Raw genomic sequence first — 21,588 nt, 5'->3', positions numbered from 1 at the left:
GCCATCTCAGGACTCAGTCATCTCAGGGCAGTTTCCTATTAGTGGAATGCCTCCAGAGTTATTCCATAGTATCATAGAATTTTTCCTAGAGCCCAAGAATCACAGTGTACTGGGTATTGTATGAAATTCAATAGAAAAGTTTAGGATATAGTATCGCATTCTGGACATGATTCCTCAGTCCTATAATCTTGTGAATAAGGTATAATTCTTTCTCAGAGCCACAAACCATTTTGATACAATTGATCATTAGTAGCTCTTTATCCCAGATTGTGTTTATGACCAGCAAGACATGGCTAAAATTGGTTTAGAAATGTTCAATGCATTTTGTAGAAATTTATGGAAGAAAGGTGTAAATATTTTTTAGTTTTTATTTAGGTGATCAAAATGCATTCCAATGGTCAAATAACGATAGTATAGAAATTTTAAGATTATTTAAAGGTTAAAGAAAATACTAATTGAGGGGAAATGGTACAAAATACATATAGAAGATAAAAATAATGACTATTAACTAGAATAATCAGTTATTTTGGAATTTTCATTGATGTGTTACTATGTTAAAATTGAGCTTATCCCTTGATTTATTTAACATTAAAATATTCCTGAAAGCTGCTAGGTTTAAAAGAAATCTCTTAAAATATAATTAGTTTCATATTATTTACTTTGTTTTATGTTCAAAATATACTTATTTATTTTGTGTATATGGGGAGCTCATGGGCCATGATGTATTTGAGTGGAGGCCAAAGAACATAGGAGTCCACCATGTTGGGCTAGGGGATCAACAGGGATCATCAGGTTTAACAACATCAGGTTTTACATGCTGAACCATCTCATCCACCCTACTTTGCTTTCCTAAATAGATATTGTCTTCTATTTCAATGTGTCCTCTGAGAGACTAAATCTATCTTTCTAAAATTTTGAGAAAATGTACTCTGAGTTACTGGAGGAAAAAAAACCAGCTTGGTGAAAACAGATTCAAACTGAAATAAATGATCAGAAGGCTTTCTAAACAACCTTGATTCTTAATTAAAGCTGCAGATGCCTTGAAAGGTGGCTTGTGAAGTAGCCATAATATACTTGGATTTTCAGTCTATAGGGATTCTTATGTACGGATTGTGATGAAGGGAAACTGAGTTCATTTAAATGGGGATGTAGATAATGTATCAGTAATGGTCGAGATAACTATTTTCATTCTATAATACACACACCATGAATAACTTGTATCTTGAGTTCTATTCTCCAGAAGGTAGAGAATTGACTTTGCTGTTAGTTTGGGTTCTGAATTTTAGGAATGGAAGCTGCAGGGGCAATCAAAGCTCTTGCCAGCATCCCTGCTGATATTTACTTTATTATGTTTAGTAGACACTAACACTGAAGTAGATACTTAAATGTTCATTTATAAAGAATGAAATGTGAGCTGTATGGAATATGGATCAATTGGTTCCAGCTGGCAAAGACAGACAACTGAAGTGGGGACTTTAATTTAGATTAGATGGTTCTAGAAATGACTTTCTTTGCCCAACTTCATGAAAAGCCTGACTAACACAAGTCTAAATCATTGTTTACAACATTTAAAAATCTCAGCTGTATTAGTTTAATGAACGCAATTGAACTGAAAAAAGAAAAATGCTTTTGTTGAAGTGCATAGAGTTGAGATCACCTTCATTTTAAAGCATGGGTTATGTACAATTAGAGTTTTACAGTCGAAATATCTCCATTGGTCACTTTTAAATGATTGAAAGCATAATATCTGAAGGAAGCAATTGGTGCTGAGCTGCAGAACTCTGCTGTGAAGTTTAATACTTGATGGCCTTATCTTTTTAAAAAAGATTTATTTATTTATTATATATACAGAAGAGGGCACCAGATCTCATTACAGATGGTTGTGAGCCACCATGTGGTTGCTGGGAATTGAACTCAGGACCTCTGGAAGAGCAGTCAGTGCTCTTAACCTCTGAGCCATCTCTCCAGCCCCTGATGGCCTTATCTTTAAACTGTTTTTCCTCTTGATGTGCACCAAGATCCCTTCTATGACATTTATGGTATCATTATCCTAGATAATGGCATTATGATGTATAAAGTATGAGGCTGGGTCCCCGAGAATCTGGAATTATTCTTATATTTTTTTGGTTGTGAACCTAGCCTTTAACAGCTGAGCCATCTCTCCAGCCCTGGAATTATTCTTAAATATGTCAGAAGTTATGTGTGTACTTCTGTAAGTACTGAAGCTTTCCTTGAGGCTTAATATGCTCAACTGAAAAAATTAACTGGAATAGATAATAAATAGGATAGATAAGTAGGGTAAAGTTTGCATCCTATTCTATGAATTATAAAATATGCAATAAAATCCTAGATTCTTTGATTATGTGTTTTAAATGTACGTACCTAAGACAGTACATATGCACTGTATCAGGACTGCAGGATGTCTCTCATTTCAGCATCAATCTAATAATGATGAGAAAGAATGTTCTATAATTTATCAAGCACTTTACTTGTAGCTTAGATCATGCAGAAGGTGCACTGTAGTCTGAAGGTTTCTCTGGTCTCGCCCCTCCCCCCTCCCCCTCCCAACCCTCACTCCCCCCCACTCCCATAATCCAGACAAATCTCTCTCATCCTAGGTCCATAGCCACTTGGACCCAAGCAAACGTACAGAGGTTTGTATTATTTACAAACTGTGTGTCATCTGGCAAGCTTCATGCTAGCTAGCTCTTATAATTTAACCCATTTCTATTTATCTATAAGTTGCCATGTGGATGTGACTTACTGATACTTTCATTTCCTGCTTCTCCTAGTGGTGCTGATGTCTCTCTAGACTCCGCCTTTCTCTTTTCTGTCTCTCTCCTTGGATTTCCTGCCTGCCTCTAAGCTGCCTTGTCATAGGCCAGTGCAGCTTATTTATTAACCAATGGGAACAATATATATTCACAGCATACAGAAAGACATCCCCTAGCAGTACACAGCATTTGCACTTGTCAGAGGATAAGATTATAATGATAATACAAGTTTTTCATCCTAGAATTTAAGAACAACAATAGAATTTAAGAAGTGCTAATTAGTGAGTACACAGAACAGATAACAGAGGAGCTTGCTTTGTGCACACGGAGTCCTAGAGGTGCTGATTCTATTCTTAACCTTAAAGCCTGGTGAAAGAACAGCAATTGGGGTTAGTCATCATCTGCACACACAGTGGGGAGAGGGAAGAGAGCAGGTTTAATGTTTGGAAGATTGAAAGTAGTTCAGGAGAGTCTCACGGAGGCACAGAAATAGTCATAGGAGGTCTGGTCAAAATCTCTTGATTGTAAGAATAAAAGGAGATAAAATCAGACTAGATATGGAAACAAGGAAGCACCACTGGTTGAATATATTAGCCTTGCTTTTTTTATAGAGTTTATTGTGACGTCAGCATAGATAGGATTGTGTGAGGCAGTGGAATCAGACTGGATCTGTGAGGCCAGTGGTGAAGGTATAATCCAGGGAACAGACAGACAGACAGGGGAAACTTTGATAAGAACGTAAAAAAATATAGGATGGGGACTGGGGGATATTTAGAAGGCAGAGATGGCAGGACTCAGGGTTTGATTTGGTATATATAGAAAAAGATGAGAAATTAAGTATCACTAAGTTTTCATTTGGAGACAATGGGTAAATGATGCTGATATGAATCGTCTGTGAAACACAAGGTTTTAGGTGGGAGGACTTTGGTCATGCTGAGTATGAGTTTATTGTGGTATAAGCAATCACATGATGAGAAGAGATCACCATAAATGGTCATATAGAGAGCTTGGTGCAGAGAGGCAAGGTATTGGCTAGGGGTGGCTTTTTAGACACTAACAGAACTCACAGAGAGGAGAACACTTAGGAAAATGTTGTATCACAGACTTGATAATTAATGACAAACTGCAAAATGGAAATTTAAGGAGTAAGTAGAGGATGAAGAAAATATAAAATAGAACAAGAAAGGAAGATCATAGACCAACAGTAGAAAATGATAACATGGATGCCATAGAAAGTGTATTAAGGGGCTGGGAAGACAGCTCAGGGAGTAAAGTGCTTGCCACATCAGCCACGAGGACTTGAGTTTGAGTCCCAGAACCTGCATACAAAGCTGGATGTGGTGGTGCACACGTAGATGGGAGGGAGATGTATGGAACTTGTTAGCCAGCCAGCATAACCTAATCAAAATGCATGCCTATCCACAGGGACACCAGAGCACATATGCATGCACACATGAGCACACACACAGAGTACATTACTTCAAAGAGGAAGGAAAAGTTGTGGGTACCACATATTTCACAGAGGAGGCTGATGAGGACTGAAGGATGTTTGTCAAGGTTAGCAAGAAGGACTATGGGTGTGACTGCCTTGGTAGTGGTATGGTCTAGCTCCTGGTGGTACCATACCACTAACAACACAGTTACAGCAACAGTTCTGACATAAGAGTTGAGTAATTCAGAGAAGGTACAGGGAATCAGAGGACATACTGTTGACCAAGAAAATAATAAGAAAAGGGATAAAGAAAACTCTAAGAAGTATTTAAAGTATCATATTTATAAGTTTTGACACAAGGAAGAACAATTCTAGTATAAATTGGAAAGATTTAGCAAAAAGGAGATAGGGACTGATTCAAAGTAAAACATTAGATGCAAGTTAGAGTGAATACTACCAACCAGATGTTGTTCTTGCTATTAATATTTTAACAATAGTAAGTTTGGATTTTCAGTCAGTAACAACTTTCTGGCATCAAGACTTGGATTTTGTCATGACTGGCTAGACTGGAGCTGGAGTCAATGACAGTGACTGTGAGAAAAGAAGCAGGAAGCTGATAAGAATAAACACTGCTTTCCAGAGCAGTATAGGACCTGTTTTATCTTACCCATCTGTAACATGGGTTTTAATGTCTAGGGTTGTTTTAGGTTATTCCATAAATGTTTATGCAGAGAGCTATTGATTCTGTTTAACATATCATAAAGTCTTTACTGAGGAACATACTAACCTAAGGTGGGTATACCATGGAGAATATGCACTGGGAAAGAGCAGGTGGAAAGCATACGTCCCAAGCTCCTACTTGGCTGTGGGCAGATGTTTCTGTTAACTGGATTCTAGTGAACAACTCCATCAATAGCAGCAGTTTTCTGACTCCGTGAGGCAGATGTGTTTTGCTGAATTATTCTCACCACAGTCCAGACATGGAGTGGGGACATCCAACGTCTCAGAACTATCATACCTTCAATCAAGGCAAAGTATTGATCTGATCTTTGGTCTCTTCTAAATACCTTAAATGACTGTTGGAGAGTAATAGGTACAATGAGAAATGTAAACAAATGGGATCCCTGTGTTCTGACAGTGACCAACACATGTAAACAAATGGGATCCCTGTGTTCTGACAGTGACCAACACGTATCTTCTGGTGGATTAGGGTGAGTACTGATTGGATGAGATGCCAGTATCAACATTCACTATCTTGGAAGTCAGTAAAGCTCAGAACTAACATCAATGAAACAACACAGCCAAACTGGGATTCCTTCTCTTACATCTCAGTTGAGGGAGAGAGAGAGAGAGAGAGAGAGAGAGAGAGAGAGAGAGAGAGAGAGAAAACGAATGAATACAGTATAGCCTCCCACTGTGGCCTACAAGAGAAAACCAAGACACCTTTGTAGTAGTGAATAGGGAAGAATGCCAGCCAACTGATAGTATCTAAAAGAAGGGCTAATGTTTAAAAATGATTACCATTTTAACATTAAAAATATTTCTTCATAAAATAAGTCTCATGGTAAATAAACACTTATGTGGCCATTTTCTGATTATTCTAAAACAAATTAAATGTAGCATTTTATAAAATACAAGATATGGGCTGATATCATTTCTCTACAAGTATTTCTATTTATCAGTCTACCATGCCTGTGTATGTATTATTAGTACTCACACATATATATGCATGAAACCAAATGCTATAAAGTAGCATGTGCTCCATGTAAAGTGGACTCTGATGCTGGCACTGTTACTCTCTACTTTCATTTTTAGAACTTGTTCTGGCTTCTAACCTATAGATTGCATACAACCTGGTTAACTATTTTTCTTACTTTCCTTACTGAGACAACCAGCAAGGTCACCACCACTCCGGGAAAGCCTGTCACCTCCACACACTTATGGAGCATTTAGAACAGGGATGAAGCGCTGGAGTTCTGGAACACTCTCACCTTGAGAAGCAGAGGTGAGCGAGGCTTTCCTACCTGTGAGCTGCAGTAGAGAGGAGGTGAGTTGATAGAGCAGCACTTGGAGGCAAAGTCTGAGCGCTTGTCTATCATGTCCTCCAGCTCCCCTGGAGAGGCGTTGGGTGTTTTTGTCCTCAGTCGCTCCGCCAGTCTGAGAAAACAATTCTCTGTGAAGTTTCGCTGGAGGTATTGCAGGGTCATTGCTTAAGCCCCATGACAGCTATTTCAGATTGTGTGCAACGGAAATACAAATACTTGCCTGTTTTAGGAAACCTTATTTGTAGAATGGATTTTTGGTGAGCATGTTGAGGTTAGAATTGAAATCTACACCTCGTTCAAATTCATGCTAGCATACAAATGGCCGCTGAATTGGAAAGCCAGTTGTCTCCCTTTGGGCAGCTCATGATTTCAACATTAAGTGATGCTTTTTTCTATTTTCCCTGGCTTTTCATCTTTCTCCAACATTAAATTTCAGTTCCTTTAAAACGTGTCCTTCACAGGACTTGACTTCAGTTTTGTGCTTTCTCTTGTTCCTCAGTTTGTCGCTTTTGGAATTCACTATTCAGATGCACCAAAATGGGAGTGGGGTCCTTTGGCCCTTGTTCCCAGGGGTTTCACTTATTCATTTTCAAGATGGTGATAAGACTGACAAAGCCTCTCACTGTTTTCCAGTCTGTACCACCTATGACCTTGGGGCCCCTTCACTTTCAGAGTGGCTGTCTTAGCTTGGCTTATTCCTTTCTCCATGAAATACACTCCTAGACCAGTAGTGAGCGATCAGGGCCAAAGGGTTTGCAAGTACTTCCAGCATAAGACTTTCACATGCTAAGGAGGACTTCATGGAGGTCACTGAGGAGATGTCCTACTCTGGGGTTCTTTAAGAAAATGCTTTTGTGAATTTGTGTGTTTACTGGAGACCAAGATTCCAACTGATTTAAAGTGGAAATTTATTAAAATGGAAAACAGCACAATCTTTTTAGAGACTTTCCCCTAAGAACCCAACACCATGTCTTTTATTATTATGGCCAATTATTTTATTGTTAATTTCTCTTTAGTGAAATGCTTCCTCTCCCGTTTAATTGAGAAAATAACTATCATACCATGTTGTTGATAATTAGCACTTTTACTTCCAGTTCATAAGGATCACATGCTGGCAGTGGTTGATTTCAGACCAGCATGAAAGCTTGGTTCTTACTGGAGAACAAACATTGGCAGGGAACTCCAGGGTTGTGAATATTGACCAACTATATGTTCCTGTCTCCATTTTGCATCATGTTCCCACAAATCTCTTATAATTTATATTTTTGGGGCTGTGTTTTAATTGGCCACTCACCTAATGCCCATGGCATACCCTGGACTCCAGAAAAGACTTCTGATCACCTTTTAAAACTTAAAACTTTTAACATTGTAGCCAGACAGTGGTGGCACATGCCTTTAATGCCAGCACTCGGGAGGCAGAAGCAGGTGGATCTCTGTGAGTTCGAGGCTAGCCTGGGCTACTGAGTGAGTTCCAGGAAAGGCACAAAGCTATATAGAGAAACCCTGTCTGGAAAAACAAAAAACAAAAACAAACAAACAAACAAAAAACCTTTTAACATTGCAACCCTTCTTTATCTTTCACTCAGTATGTCCTAAATTTTCACTTGTACTTTTCAGTCACAGAATTAGACAAGCAAGACAGACACACATTTGGAGGATGAAGCCACAAAACCAGCCACTTACTTCTTCTTGTATTCAGTAAATGTGTTCTCAGAATAATCTGCACACATTTCCCGCCCCCTCTCAATGAAAGAAGTTAGTTGCTTCTTCAGTAGGGGACTCTGTAAAAAAAAAAAAAAAAATTGCACATCAACATTCCTTGCATGGGAACACTGTCCAGGTGAGGTCATTAGATCGGATTTCCATGTCCCTGCACCAGGTATTAGTAAACATTTTTTTTTTTTTTACATAAAGCCAGTTAATAAATGGTTTAGGCTTTGTAGGTCACATATGATCTCTATTATAGATATTCCACTCTAGATAGCAGTGGTAACAGGCGATGGGCAAATAGCATGCATGGTGGTGCTCCAATGCAACTCAATGGCCACTGCAATTTTAATTTTATTTGATTTCTACACAATGAAATATCAGTCTTCTTTTGACCTTTTTCCTTAGTAAGTACAAAAATGCTGTAAACTATCATTGTTAGCTTACAGGGCAAGATTGCCAGGTTTGATCCCTAAGCTTCCTTCAGTCTGCAATTTTGGCATGCACTGTTGATAAGGAAACTTGGGGGTGTGTACCTGAGTGTTGAAACAGGCAGTGGAGTCCTGTGCGTCACAGCATTCACTAAGGGGTTTCAGGGTGGTCTCCAGCACTTTGCTGAGGAATACTTCTGGAACCTGAGTCCTTCTGCTTAGTTCAAATGTATACCTGGTGTCAAACAGAAAAGGAGGGGATGCTTTTCAGAGTGTGTCTGGAGTTCAGAATCTGCGATGCGACCCATCTACTCTCCATTGCTATCCCACCTATCTACCAAGGCAGTATGGCATCTTGTTTCTGATGGCCGTGTTGTTTTCTTTGAGGCAGCTCTGCTTTGCAGCCCAGTTCATTCTGTAACTCATAGTGGAGAGGGTCCTTCATCCTATGACCCTCCTTCTGTACTTCTTGCCTCAGTCTCCCTAGTGCTAGGGTGACAGGCATAGACTGGCGTGCTGACTTTTTGGGTTTTGTTAATTTATTTTAATTTTATTTAAAATATAATTACATCCTTTCTCCTTCCTTTTCATTCCTAAAACCCCTCTCTTACTCTTTATCAAATTCATGGCATGTTTTTCCTGTAATTATTATTGTAACATATATGTGTGTGCATGTAAATAAATATAACCTGCTGAGTTATATTTCATTTACTGTTGTTTAACTTAATTTAAAAAGGATTTAACACAAACTGACTCCCTGTAAACTGACTTTAGATTAGATAACATTTTCATAAAAACATTTTATTAATGCTTGGTTTAATAACTGTAATATACTATATATACACAACAGGACATATATAAACATACCATGTTCCTTTATGCTCATATGGGCATGTCCTTTGCAAGAGTATAAAACAATTCTCCTTGCAGCTAATGTTAGCTGGGTACTTCAAAGCAAGTGTTCTGCACAAAAATGTACATGTCTTCTGCTCTGTCTTATCTAACTATTTCTATGAATTATCCCATCAATTAGTATTTGTAGGAAGAATGTCCATTGGTTTTAGTTTTGTCTAAATTCTACTGTCTTATATAGGCAACTGACCTTCTAATCTTTATTTTTATGCTACAAGTGTGAAGATACTCTTAATATCTATAACATATTGTCTATTTGTTTTGATTCTCTCTAGTTAGATAAAATAAGATCAAGTCTCACTATTTCTATTTAATCTCTTATTAAGTAGCAGTGAATATCAATACTGTTAAGGACAGCACATTCTAAATTTGATGTTTTATTTATTATCAAATGATTATTCTCCAGAAGCTTGATAAACTTTTAGTTGCTGTGTGTGTGTGTGTGTGTGTGTGTGTGTGTGTGTGTGTGTGTGTGTGAGAGAGAGAGAGAGAGAGAGAGAGAGAGAGAGAGAGAGAGAGAGAGAGATTGAGATTGAGATTGAGATTGAGATTTGGAATAGAATATGGTCAAACTGGGCAATGACATGATACATATTTATGTATTATGTGTGTGGAGCACTGTATACGACACTTGTGTTGACCTCCATTTCTCGATGTGTTTCTTACTGGCCGCCTCTGCACTGAGTAAAGCAGTACTGTCATTCTCAAGTCAGCTAAGGAGAACTCCAAGTCATAAAGGTCAAGCTCTTCTGCCAACGCACACTAATGTCAAGAGGCGGACTTACCCCAGGTTCCCTCTTCCTTATCCAAGTTTAAAGACTTGGAGCCTTTTAAAATCAGTTAACAAATGCTTAATCTCCATAGATGATGCCATATAAAGAGATTTGTGTTTGCAAAGAGGGACAGCTTGCTTTCCCCCAGTCTGGTCCCCTGTGGAGACAGAAACACACCACACACTGCTCTACTTACTGGTTCATGGCTTGGGTGGTACTCTGACCACACAGGTCTGTCTTTGTGGGCAACTGGATGGCTGGCAATTGAAGTGGTTCAGCAGCTGGCATGAAGTAAGTGCACATAAAAGTGTCCATGGGTGTTTTTTCTTGACAGCACTCTTCAAACTTAGAATTCTTTATGAACAGGCTGTCACATATATTTGATGTGTGTTCAAGCAGCTACAAAGAGAATGGTGGAGTTGTGCAGTTAGTGTTCTTCTTGTTGGCCTTACTAAAAATAAAACATAGGCTTTCAAGCCCTGATATATTTATAAATGCCATTGAGAATGCTCTTAGAAAACAAATAAATACGATACTGGGGAAGTGAGTTTGTTAATACATGAAAGTTTATCACATAAAGTCCAATTTCACTTCAGAGAGAGAGAGAGAGAGAGAGAATATAAATGAATGATGTTTATGAAAATTCCTTATTGAATCTAGGTACTTTATGCTAACAAAAACAGAATAATTCATGCTTAAAATAATTAGGACAAAGAGGACACTTAGCTATAATGCTATAAAGTATGTCATTGCTTAAAATGCTGAAAAGCCAACAGAAATTACTGCAATAATTGAAGATTAGTTAAAGATATGATGCACCTGGAGAGATGATGTAATATATACAGTTGATAATCCAGTAAAGTCCTAGTGGACATCATGCATTGTAGCAAAGTGTAGCAAAGCAGCTATGCACACAGTTGTTTGTTTGCAATGGAAAGACCACACAGCACAATGCATGTATGCTAAATATGTCAAGACCTTGGAGACTGATCTTCATCTAATGTAATTACCTGAATCTGTATCAGCTTGAGAAAATTATGCAAATTGAGAAAGTAGAGAATAATTTGATATGCTTACCAAATTGTACAAAGTATTAAAATGTTACCAGGCTTGGATAGTGTCAGCACTAGTAAGACTTTATGCCATAGCTGATTTAAATTGTGTTCAATTTAAATACTGAAAACTATAATTAAATTTAAATAACCATGTTTGGGTATTGGATACTCTGCACAGTACAGGGCTTGGGAATCCGGGAATCTTGTCCTTGTATGCCTATGGATTTTTGTTACTGTTTGTGTGGTTTCAAATTACCGACCCCCTCATCTGTGAGTCATACTTAAGAATGTATTTATATTTCATATATGCATGTGAGGATGCTGAATAATGCACATGGAAAGCAGCCGAGAAAACTGTCTTGCAGTCAGTTTACAGTACTCAGTACATCACATGATCACATGGATTACCTTACCTCTCTGGCCATGCAGTCCTCTGAGGTAGACTCACAACATCTGGACAGGACTTGAGTAAGTTCTTCAGCTAGTGGCATTACATCCCCCAGGCTAGCAGTTGGCACTTTTTGGGCTAGTTTTATGAGATGACTAGATAGTTAAAAATGAATTTGTTAGTTAACCCATGTTCTTAGCTTTCTAGTTTTCATTACAGACATGCTACTGAGAGGAATGATGTAGTCTTTGGCATTAACCAATGAATGGAGCACACCAGCTGTGTGATCTGTGCTACATAGTAAAGTTACAATTCTCAAGATTAAACCATCCCCAGTGAAGGTTTTTAACTATTCAGCACTGAGACATAGCTTCTCTTTCAGCCAGATCTTCACACACGTTGGGCTGAAAGCAGTCCACGATGTCAATGTGGCGTCTCACTATCTTTTAAAATGTCTTATAAAATCACTTTTAATTCAGCACTTTTGTGACTGAGTTATAGAACGTTTTATGTATCCTGAACATTACCTCCTAATAGTCATAGTTTGCCAGTGTTTTCCCTTATTGTGTCTTCCCTTGTTGTTTATGTCCTCTACACAGAAGTATAAAGTTTAATACAGTTATTTTTGCTTTTCTTCTGTTTGAGAATCATATCTAAGGAATCATTGTCAAAGCCAATCAATGCCTTGAAGATGTCTGCTGTTTTCTTATACTAGTTTTATAGCTATAGATATTACATTTAGATTTTTAGTAAGTTTTTAATGGTACCAGGTAAGGGTCCAGCTTCATTCTTTTGCATGTAGCTGACTAGTTTCTCAACACTGTCAGAGAAATTGCCTTTGCTGTGTTGTGTACTTTTAGCACCTATGTTGAAAATCGTTTGACAAAATATGCTAGTTTAGTTCTAGATCTCCTATTCTGCTCAGGGATCTATATATTATTTTTTGTGTTAGTATCACACTAACTTGATTATTGTTGTGTGGTAGTTGTTTTAAGCCTCACTGTTGTTGTTGTTTTTCAAAAGTATTTTGTCTATCTAGAGACCTTTGAGGTTCTCTTATGATAACTTATTCATTTCTGGATGGCAATGAAGTTTGGAGCTCAAATGTTATGGCAATTGTTTGAATTCAGGTGATGATGCTGGAAGACGCTGGAAGCCTTGAGAGATGGGTCTTCTTGGGAAGTCTTTGGATCATTGGGAATTGACTTCCAAAGGGCATAGTAGAACCCCCTCCACCTCTTCTTGCCATTTTCTCCAACTAAGAGGTGAGTGGTTTGCACTATCATGTGCTTCCAATTTGCCACCAGAGGCCAAAACAATGGGCCTGACTTACTATGGACTGGAACCTTAAAATTTTACTGTGTATAGATTGATTAGCTTAGGTATTTGTTATAGTAATGAAATGCTGATTAACAAAGCCTTTTTTTGTTAAAAAAATGCCATTATGGCTTTAAGAGCTTGGATTGACTACATACATTGATTTAAATAGTACAATATTTTATTTCATTTATTATTTTTAATAATTACTAATTTATTGTTTGAGACATGGTCAGTATATAGCCTAGACTAGCCTGGAACTCACTATGTAGCCTAGGTTAGCCTTGAATTTGTAGGCACATGTTTCTTTCCTGCCCGTCAGTTCCAAATAACCATCACAGAGACTTAATACGAATTACAAATGCTCAGCCAATAGCTCAGGCTTGTTACTAGCTAGCTCTTCCACTTTAAATTAACCCATATTTCTTATTTACTGCCATATGGATCATGACTTATTACCTCATTTTCTACACATCCTGCTTCCTTTGTGTCTGCTGGCATTTCCTTTGATTCCACCCTTCTTCCTCTCAGCATTCAGTTTGGCTGTCCCATCTATACTTCCTGCATGGCTACTGGCCAATCAATTCTTTATTAACTAATGAAAGTAATATATATTCACAGTGTACAGAAGGGTGCTGTGGATATCGCTCTGTGTAAATAAAGTTCTGATTGACCAGTGGCCAGGCAGGAAGTATAGGCGGGACAAGAGAGTAGAGAATTCTGGGAAGTAGAAGGCTGGAGAGAGACCGCCAGCCGCCGCCATGAGAAGCAACATGTAAAGACACTGGTAAGCCACAAGCCATGTGGCAAAGTATAGATAAGCAGAAATGGGTTAATTTAAGATAGAAAAAGTAGATAACAAGAAGCCTGCCACAGCCATACAGTTTATAAGCAATATAAGTTTCTGAGCGACTGTGGGACTGGCGGGTAAGAGAGATTTGTCCTGACTGGGTCAGGCAGAAAAACTCTAACTACAAATGGCGTCCAAAGTGTTGGCAAGAGTTTCCACCTAAAACCTGAGAAAAAAAGATTCTAAAACGGAGCTAAAAACAGCTTCCTAGTTGTTTCTCTCAAGTTAGCGGCAGCCTGCCAGTTTGAGCTACTATGGCGGGTTCCTGGCATGTACGTCTAACCTGCAGTGTGGTCTAACCTGCAGTGTGGCGGGAATGAGGAGTCTACAAGCGGCACTTTACTCTGCTGCATGGTAGATTTAGCCTTTGCTAGTTAAAAAAAAAAAAAAAAAAGGTTTCTGGTCTTGATAGAACTGCTTCTAGACCCAGAGCTGGCGGTAAACTGTACCACCACCATGTTGGGAAGCTGAGGTGGGTGGAGCCAGCAGCCACAGCGGTATTTCAGTCTTACAAAGATGGATATTACACAGAGAATCTGGTTTGTGTTGTCTTTGGGATTTTTAACTACAGAAAAAGATTTGATCGTAAAAACTGTTGAGTTAAACAAATATGTAAATTTTAAAGGTACCTTGACTTCAAAATTTGGATATAAGGATATGTTGCTTTGAAAGAGTCTCTGCTTTTGTTTCCACAGAAAGCCAGAGGCTATGGATTTGTTCCACATTAAGATACATCAGGTTTCATCAGCCAAGACCACCTGAAAGGTCTCCGATGACACCATGCCCCAGATGATCCAATATCCAGAATGGTTTCAAGGCAACTGGCTCAGAGGTTCACCCTAATGGACTACTCCATAATCCTAAAATTTTCTTTGTGTCCCCATAAAATACAGCGCCCCCCTCCAGCAGGAAGTAGTAAAAAAAACTACACCCACATTCCCAAAATTATCAAGCTGGCTTTGGAGATGGAATTGGCTCACTCCTTCTCTAAACCCAGACATATTACAAAAAGAAAAGGTTAAGAGATTCTTGTGTCCCAAATCAGAAGAGCCCTCTGGTGTGTGACAGAGAAAAACCAATATTTTTATTTAAATTGGGTTGATTATAAATGAGATCTCTTTCTAAAGAAGAAAAGGGGATATGATACAGATATAATAGGATGAAAGGGTAGATTAAGGAACTTACTTCTAAAGAGCAACAACTTGTTTAAAATGTTTTACAATGGTATAGATTTTAGTTTATTGATACAAACTTAAAGTTAATTTTGTTATACTGTGTGTATATTTCTAATCGTGTTTAAGGTATTATGTTTGTATAGCTCATTTTAAATTGAAATGGATAATTAAAAATAGATTAATAATTAGTCATCTATGATAATCATACTCGTAGCCATGTTAGTTAAGTCTTCTAGATATACATAGACATATTTAAGATAGATAGGTAATCTTCAAATACTTCAAAGACCTACAGAATATGGCATTTAAAATACTTTTAAAATTTAGACTTTCTGGACAGTGAGACATGTCTGCTCCTGGCAGCACCAATTTACTTCAGAGAGGAGGATGGGCATTGAAGACACTTCATATAGAGTTTATCTTCACCTTGACAAAAATAGCCATTTTGGCAAGAAACTGCTCTTGCCTGGACTGCTCGATCAACTGGACACGCAGGACCCATAGGAAAGGTGACCACTGAGCTTTGCTTGACAAAATGGTCCTTCAGGTTCCTGCTTCACAGAGGAAACTGCCAGACATTCTACAAGACACTGAGAGAAGTGACCAAGAGACTCTAGCCCTATGGGCTGAAGAAAAATGCCCTAACTTTACAAAGGAACATTAGGTGACTGTTCAGGCTGCCAGCTGTCTCTGTCCACCCTGCAAAACTCCTGAAAGCTGCTTCTCCCGGTTCTCAGGTAATATTATATCCTTCTGAGGTCTTTGATGTGGTTAAAGACTAGATAGTTATAATTTCCTCAGTTATGATAAAAGATAAGTTAGATATAAAACCTTAGACTCACAAATATAAGATAGATAGGATATCTTCTTTAATATTATAACTGTAATTCTTGCTTGATAATTGTTTTGTTATACGTAATTGTACTATGTAAAAGTTAAAACCTTCCTTAAAAAAAAAGAAAAGGGGAAGTGCTGTGGATATCGCTCTGTGTAAATAAAGTTCTGATTGACCAGTGGCCAGGCAGGAAGTATAGGCGGGACAAGAGAGTAGAGAATTCTGGGAAGTAGAAGGCTGGAGAGAGACCGCCAGCCGCCACCATGAGAAGCAACATGTAAAGACACTGGTAAGCCACAAGCCATGTGGCAAAGTATAGATAAGCAGAAATGGGTTAATTTAAGATAGAAAAAGTAGATAACAAGAAGCCTGCCACGGCCATACAGTTTGTAAGCAATATAAGTTTCTGTGTGCTTTCTTGGTTGGGTCTGAGCGACTGTGGGACTGGCGGGTAAGAGAGATTTGTCCTGACTGGGTCAGGCAGAAAAACTCTAACTACAGAAGGGTTATTCCACAGAAAATTTATGACTACCCTCTTGCTTCAGCCTCCCAAGTGCTGGTATTGTAGGTGTGCTTCATTTGGCTAGCATGGCATTTTCATAGTTTTAAGTCTTGAAACCACAAGCAGGGATTGCCTTTCCACTTACGGTATCATCTTTGATTTCTTTGAGCAATGTATTATACTTTTCATTAAGCATGCTTTTACAGTATAATTCTGAAGCACTGATTGATATGTTGTTATGTTAAAATACTATAGTTGAGATATTTTCCATTCTAGAAACATTTAGAGATTATCTAAATTTTCCTTACTAAAAGTATGGCAGCAATATTTTAAAACTTAATCTTTGTTCACATCAAATGCTAATCCCTTAGAGTAAATTCCTGGACACTAATGCAAGTATAACCCAAGGTTAATTATGGAATACATACAATGGTTCTGTATTATGACTACATATGTGATACTTGCAGAACATACTTTCTCAGTGTTAAAGAAGAATGAAGCAAGACTAGAGAAAGTGCCATAAAGTGTGTGGTATTTTAGCAGGCTGTATTCTACAGCGTCTTTCATAGGGTTACAGAGTACAGAGTGGAGGAGCAAATTTCTAACCGTGGAGATGGTATGGAGTCTTTACCTAAGCCTTGATTTCTCCTTTCCATATGCAGCATATTGTGAACAGAGTCTATTCGACAGACTGGTGAGAAGTGATGACTGTTTAATCTGGAGTCTCTAGAAAATAACAGGTTATATTAGATAATCAAAACCAATGAAATACAGTATGAATAATTAGTAGAAAGGGGTGTTTTAGTTGTTTGACATTTTAAAATCAATATAATGCTGAACCCTAGCACCATAATTTATTGTTTTTTCCTTAATGGCATGAATATTTTCCTCTTAACAAAATGCAATGAAGTTATTTTAGAAACTTTTGCTAATTAAAAATCTCAGCTTCTCCCATTATTGAACAGAAATGCCGGTGTAGGATGGAAAAATAATATATAACTGTAATAAATAAATTGAGTCTACCTCCTTCAAAAAGCATACAGTTGGGCTTGGAGAAGTACAGCAGGATCCAACCATGGAGAGATAACTCTTGGTGTAGCCAACTAAAAGTGGCAGAGGAGCTTGTCCATAATTACTGGAATATTCATATAGAAATCTGGGGGAGAAATGGGATTGATAAAATAAATTATAAGAAAACTCAACTTTCGTTAGTATTTTGATGAAGAAAATGTGCGTGTTATATTGGTTCATATCTATTTACTCATCTATCTATCATCTATCTATCATCTATCTATCTATCTATCTATCTATCTATCTATCTATCTATCTATCTATGTGTATGTATATATGTACATAGTATGTGTGTGTGGTGTGTGTAGGTTAGAGGTTGACATCAGCTATCTTCCTCTACTTCTCTTCACTTTAGTTTTTGAGACAAGGTCTCTCACTGAACCTGGAGTTTACCATTTTGATTAGACTGGCTGGGTAGCAAGCCCCCGAGATTGGGTGCCTTTGCCCTATCCCAGTGTATGGGTTCTGTGTATCTGAACCCAGGTCCTTATGCTTGCAGAGCAAGCATTTTACCTATGACGCCAACTCCCCAGCCCATTAGGTCATGAAATCACTACAAATTTAAAGAAATAACAATAATACTGGCAACTATAAAATGTATTTATTTTGAAAAATGGCTTCTTTAGTTCTCATGTTGTCTGTTTCAAGTGAGAGGTCATCTGTTTGTTTGTTTTAATTTTATTTTATTTACAGTCTTGCTAAAAGCATCACCAATGGTAGCTGCTTAGTAAAGTGCTTTTTGAATAAGTGATGGTGAATATAATTAGGGGAGTTACTCTTCATTTTCATTTAATTTTGCTATCCTAGAAAATTCCCATGTATAGTCAACTTATTTGACAAGAGCAATCATTTTGATTCTTAGCAACATGAGTTCCTGGGGGCTCTTAAAGACATTCTGAGGGCTGGAGAGATAGCTCCATGGTTCAGAATACTTCCTGCTCTTCCAGACCTTAGTTCAGTTCCAAACAACCAAGTCAGGTGGCTCACAACTACATGGAACCCTAGCTTCAGGGGATGTGATGGCCTCTGAAGGTACCTGCATATATACAAAAATGAGGTAAGTTTTTTAAAAAAAATGATAGAAGACACCGGAAATCTTGAGCAAAATATCCAAAAAGTAACAGAAATAGGCATACCCTCCATAATTTATGAAATTATGAATAGTTTTGATTTTATTTCACTCTTTATCTTTGCATATAGATATTTTCATCATCGTTTTTGTCCTTATTTTTGTCCTTATTCTTTTTGTTTGTTTGTTTGTTTGTTTGTTTGTTTTGAGAGAAAGTTTCAGCATGTGGCTTTGGCTGGCCTGAAACTTGCAGCAATCCCCCTGCCTTGGTCTTCAGTGTAATCTCTAAGGCATTCCAGGCTTTTGTGAGTATGGGCAGCTTCACTTCTGTACATTATATGACTCCCCAAGATTAACATTTTCAGAGTGCAACCTGCTTTCTCCTATAGATTAAACAATAAAAAGGTCCACATTACATGTTTACTTTGTATTATGTGTCATGCTTACAGCTGTTTCTGAAGATGTATGGGGGTAGAGGGCATGTATTTCTGTGTTTTATTGGAAAGAATTTTTTTTGTTGTTTTGTTTTGTTTTGTTTTGTTTTTTGAGACAGGGTTTCTCTGTGTAGCTGTGGAGCCTATCCTGGAACTACCCTGTAGCCCAGGCTGGCCTCAAACTCATAGCGATCTGCCTGCCTCTGCCTCCTGAGTGGTACGCCACCACCACCACCCAGCTGGAAAGTATTTTAAAATGTGCACAGTAGTAAAATTGCTTCCATTACTGCATGATGCAAGAATCATTAGTACAAGGAGAATCACCACAGGCACTTGCCGATGTATGAAAACAAGTCATGCGATTGAGGAGCTTGGGGGAGTGGGTGGGTTCACTTCCCATTATGTAGTATTACTGGATTTTTTTTTTTAACTTTGCATATAAGATACTTTTTTTTCACTATCATGAGTTGTCTTTCTTCATGTTTTTGCCTGCCGGCCTCCCTCCATCCCTCCTTTCTTTCCTTCCTTCCCTTCTTCCTTTCTTTCCTGCTTCCTTCCTTTCTATTTTTGAGAGAAAGCCTTCCCATGAGGCCTGACTGCTCTGGCACGTGCCGTGACCCCCTGCCTTTGCCTCCCCAGCGGCAGGCATCTGAGGTGGTGTAGAAAACCTGTAGGTTGACTTAAAGAGAAGATCACTTACTGATCAGCAAAGCCCTTTGGATCTTTCCTGAATGCCTCACAGATCTCATCATTTGTCGGTTCTACATAGGTGGGAAATTCCTGTGGCTGGTGATTGAGGGCAGCCATGCAGAGTTTCCGCTCCAGGCCCTCTTTGGTGCAACACTCAGGAGTACCAGGGTGCACAGGAAAGGGGGCATCACTTTCACAGGACTTGATAGACAGCTCCGAGGTCTGGAGTGAGAGAAGGAAGGGGGAACAGGAAAAATCTGTACAGTATTATGTGAGTCTCCATTCTGTATAATACATAATTTGTAATGTAAAATTTTAATGAGTAACCAAATTTCTACAGTGTGGCTTACAAACATGTCAAGTTGCATAATTTTGGTTATAGGCAAGTAGACTCTTATTTATGTTATTCAATGACACTTTCCAGATTAGAATGAAACAACTTTCATTAATAAATGGACTGTGCTTATGGGGCTGAGCCATTTGATCTTTATTATATAGCCGGTGTTTCTCGATGAAGAGTCTTTAGCATCTCTAGGGGAGGAGCACTTGGAGAAGTTCTGGTAGGGACGCTCATCTCATCTCCCACCTGCTTTTTGCAGTTAGACAAGCAAGGAGGACCTCCTGGGCCTTTTCTCCCCCCTTTACTGAATGAGCAACCTTTGATGGGGTTGGCTTTAACTCCCTGCATGTTGCAGTTCCCTGTCATTTCTGCAGCAGGATTTGCTATCACAATTACTCATCCAGCATGTAAAACACTTGCACAGTAGGTCAAAGACAGGGACTGAAAGTCCGTGTTTCAGGTCTTATCCTTGGCAAGTGATGGAAACCAGCGGTCACTGTCATTGACAGCCTCAGCCTTGCTAGTCTCATTCATGCTAAAGGATGGACTGCCACTAAAGCAATTATAGGGTGGGGGGAAATTGGAGGTAATTTGATACTTGAAATATACTGGTATAACAGAATAGATATAGAGAAAAAGAAATAGAGATTACCATGGAAAAGTCACTTTGGTATTTATGTAAGAAAAAATAATTTGATATATATTAATTGTCCTTTTAAGGTACATTTTCCCAAGACCTTTCCTAACAGTGAAGGAAAGCAACATGCTGAATGAGTTGTTCAAACCAGCTCATCATTACTTGTGCATACCTTCCTTCCATGACTCCTAGAAATGAAGAATTAAGCTGCCTTTGAAAATCATCTCTCTCCAACCAATCTCCTTTTCCTTTTCATTAATTTCCCTAGAACCTCCTCTGGGTTTTCCTGTTTTTGGTTATCCCACAATGAAAGTAGAAGTTGAACAAGCACATGACAAAATAATAAATAAATGCTTAGAATGAGCAGGATAAAGGTGTTGAGTGAAATCTGCCCACGTCACCTCTCCCTAAAGCTCCAATCACATCAAATAGAGGCTGAAGGGGGGCAAGTAAAGTAATCATTGGGTAAGGATATCCACTGTGTAGAATCTGTTCTAATAATGGTGTTGAGCAGACATTGATCTTCCTGTGGAGGCCGTTAGCCAAATCCACCTACTGTCATTTATATAAGGGCTAACCCACTTTAGTAAGTTTTGTCTACTTTTTCCATCTTCATCAGTTACTATCTGTACTTTGAATTATAATTTTTTTCATTCAGAATTTCAATTTCTATATAAGTTCTGTAGGGAAGAAAAATACACACACATGCATATGATATGATATGTGGGTTTTTTTTAAATACTCAGAACCTAATATACATACAAACTGTGTACATAGTAATATTTGAGTGACCCAAGTAATTTGAGACCAACATTTAGTTATTCTGTGGCCACTAATCCTAACTTTAACATAGTAATAAAGATGTAGACAGGATTTTAAGCTACACAGCATGTGTTAAAATTATTTTAAAAGGTTCATGAGTTCTTTGTAAAGGTTCAGATTTATAGCGATTTAAATTTTTTTTTCAGAGCCCAACCTGGATTTAAATCCTACACACACTTCTCATTAGCAGTGTATGTTTAGCAAGTCATTATGTTAATTTACCCCAGTTATGTTTCTTTTGACACTTTTAGCAACAATGAGGGAAAGGAACTGAGTACTAGAATAAACGTGAGAGCTAATAATAATATTCTTTGTTTATCTTTGCGACT

The 21,588-nt window shown here is 38.1% G+C and overlaps 1 protein-coding gene across 1 annotated transcript in view; it reads right to left on the bottom strand.

Moving 5' to 3' along the window:
• The window catches only part of Gc (GC vitamin D binding protein), a 34,155-nt gene that overhangs the window by 2,190 nt on the left and 10,377 nt on the right, over positions 1 to 21,588 (bottom strand). Inside the window, exons 4-12 of the mRNA XM_036201634.1 lie at positions 19,471 to 19,682; positions 17,220 to 17,352; positions 16,828 to 16,922; positions 11,543 to 11,672; positions 10,271 to 10,473; positions 8,495 to 8,624; positions 7,935 to 8,032; positions 6,231 to 6,363; positions 2,383 to 2,442 (exon numbers count right to left, since the gene is read on the bottom strand). Coding sequence (XP_036057527.1) covers positions 2,407 to 2,442; positions 6,231 to 6,363; positions 7,935 to 8,032; positions 8,495 to 8,624; positions 10,271 to 10,473; positions 11,543 to 11,672; positions 16,828 to 16,922; positions 17,220 to 17,352; positions 19,471 to 19,682 — 1,170 coding nt within the window. The 3' untranslated portion in view covers positions 2,383 to 2,406. The remainder of the gene's footprint in view (positions 1 to 2,382; positions 2,443 to 6,230; positions 6,364 to 7,934; positions 8,033 to 8,494; positions 8,625 to 10,270; positions 10,474 to 11,542; positions 11,673 to 16,827; positions 16,923 to 17,219; positions 17,353 to 19,470; positions 19,683 to 21,588) is intronic.

Source organism: Onychomys torridus, chromosome 10 (genome assembly GCF_903995425.1).
Source record: "Onychomys torridus chromosome 10, mOncTor1.1, whole genome shotgun sequence".
In the NCBI taxonomy this organism is placed as follows: domain Eukaryota; kingdom Metazoa; phylum Chordata; class Mammalia; order Rodentia; family Cricetidae; genus Onychomys; species Onychomys torridus.
Note: the sequence above shows the minus strand (reverse complement) of the source record. Positions and strands in the feature narration are given on the sequence as shown.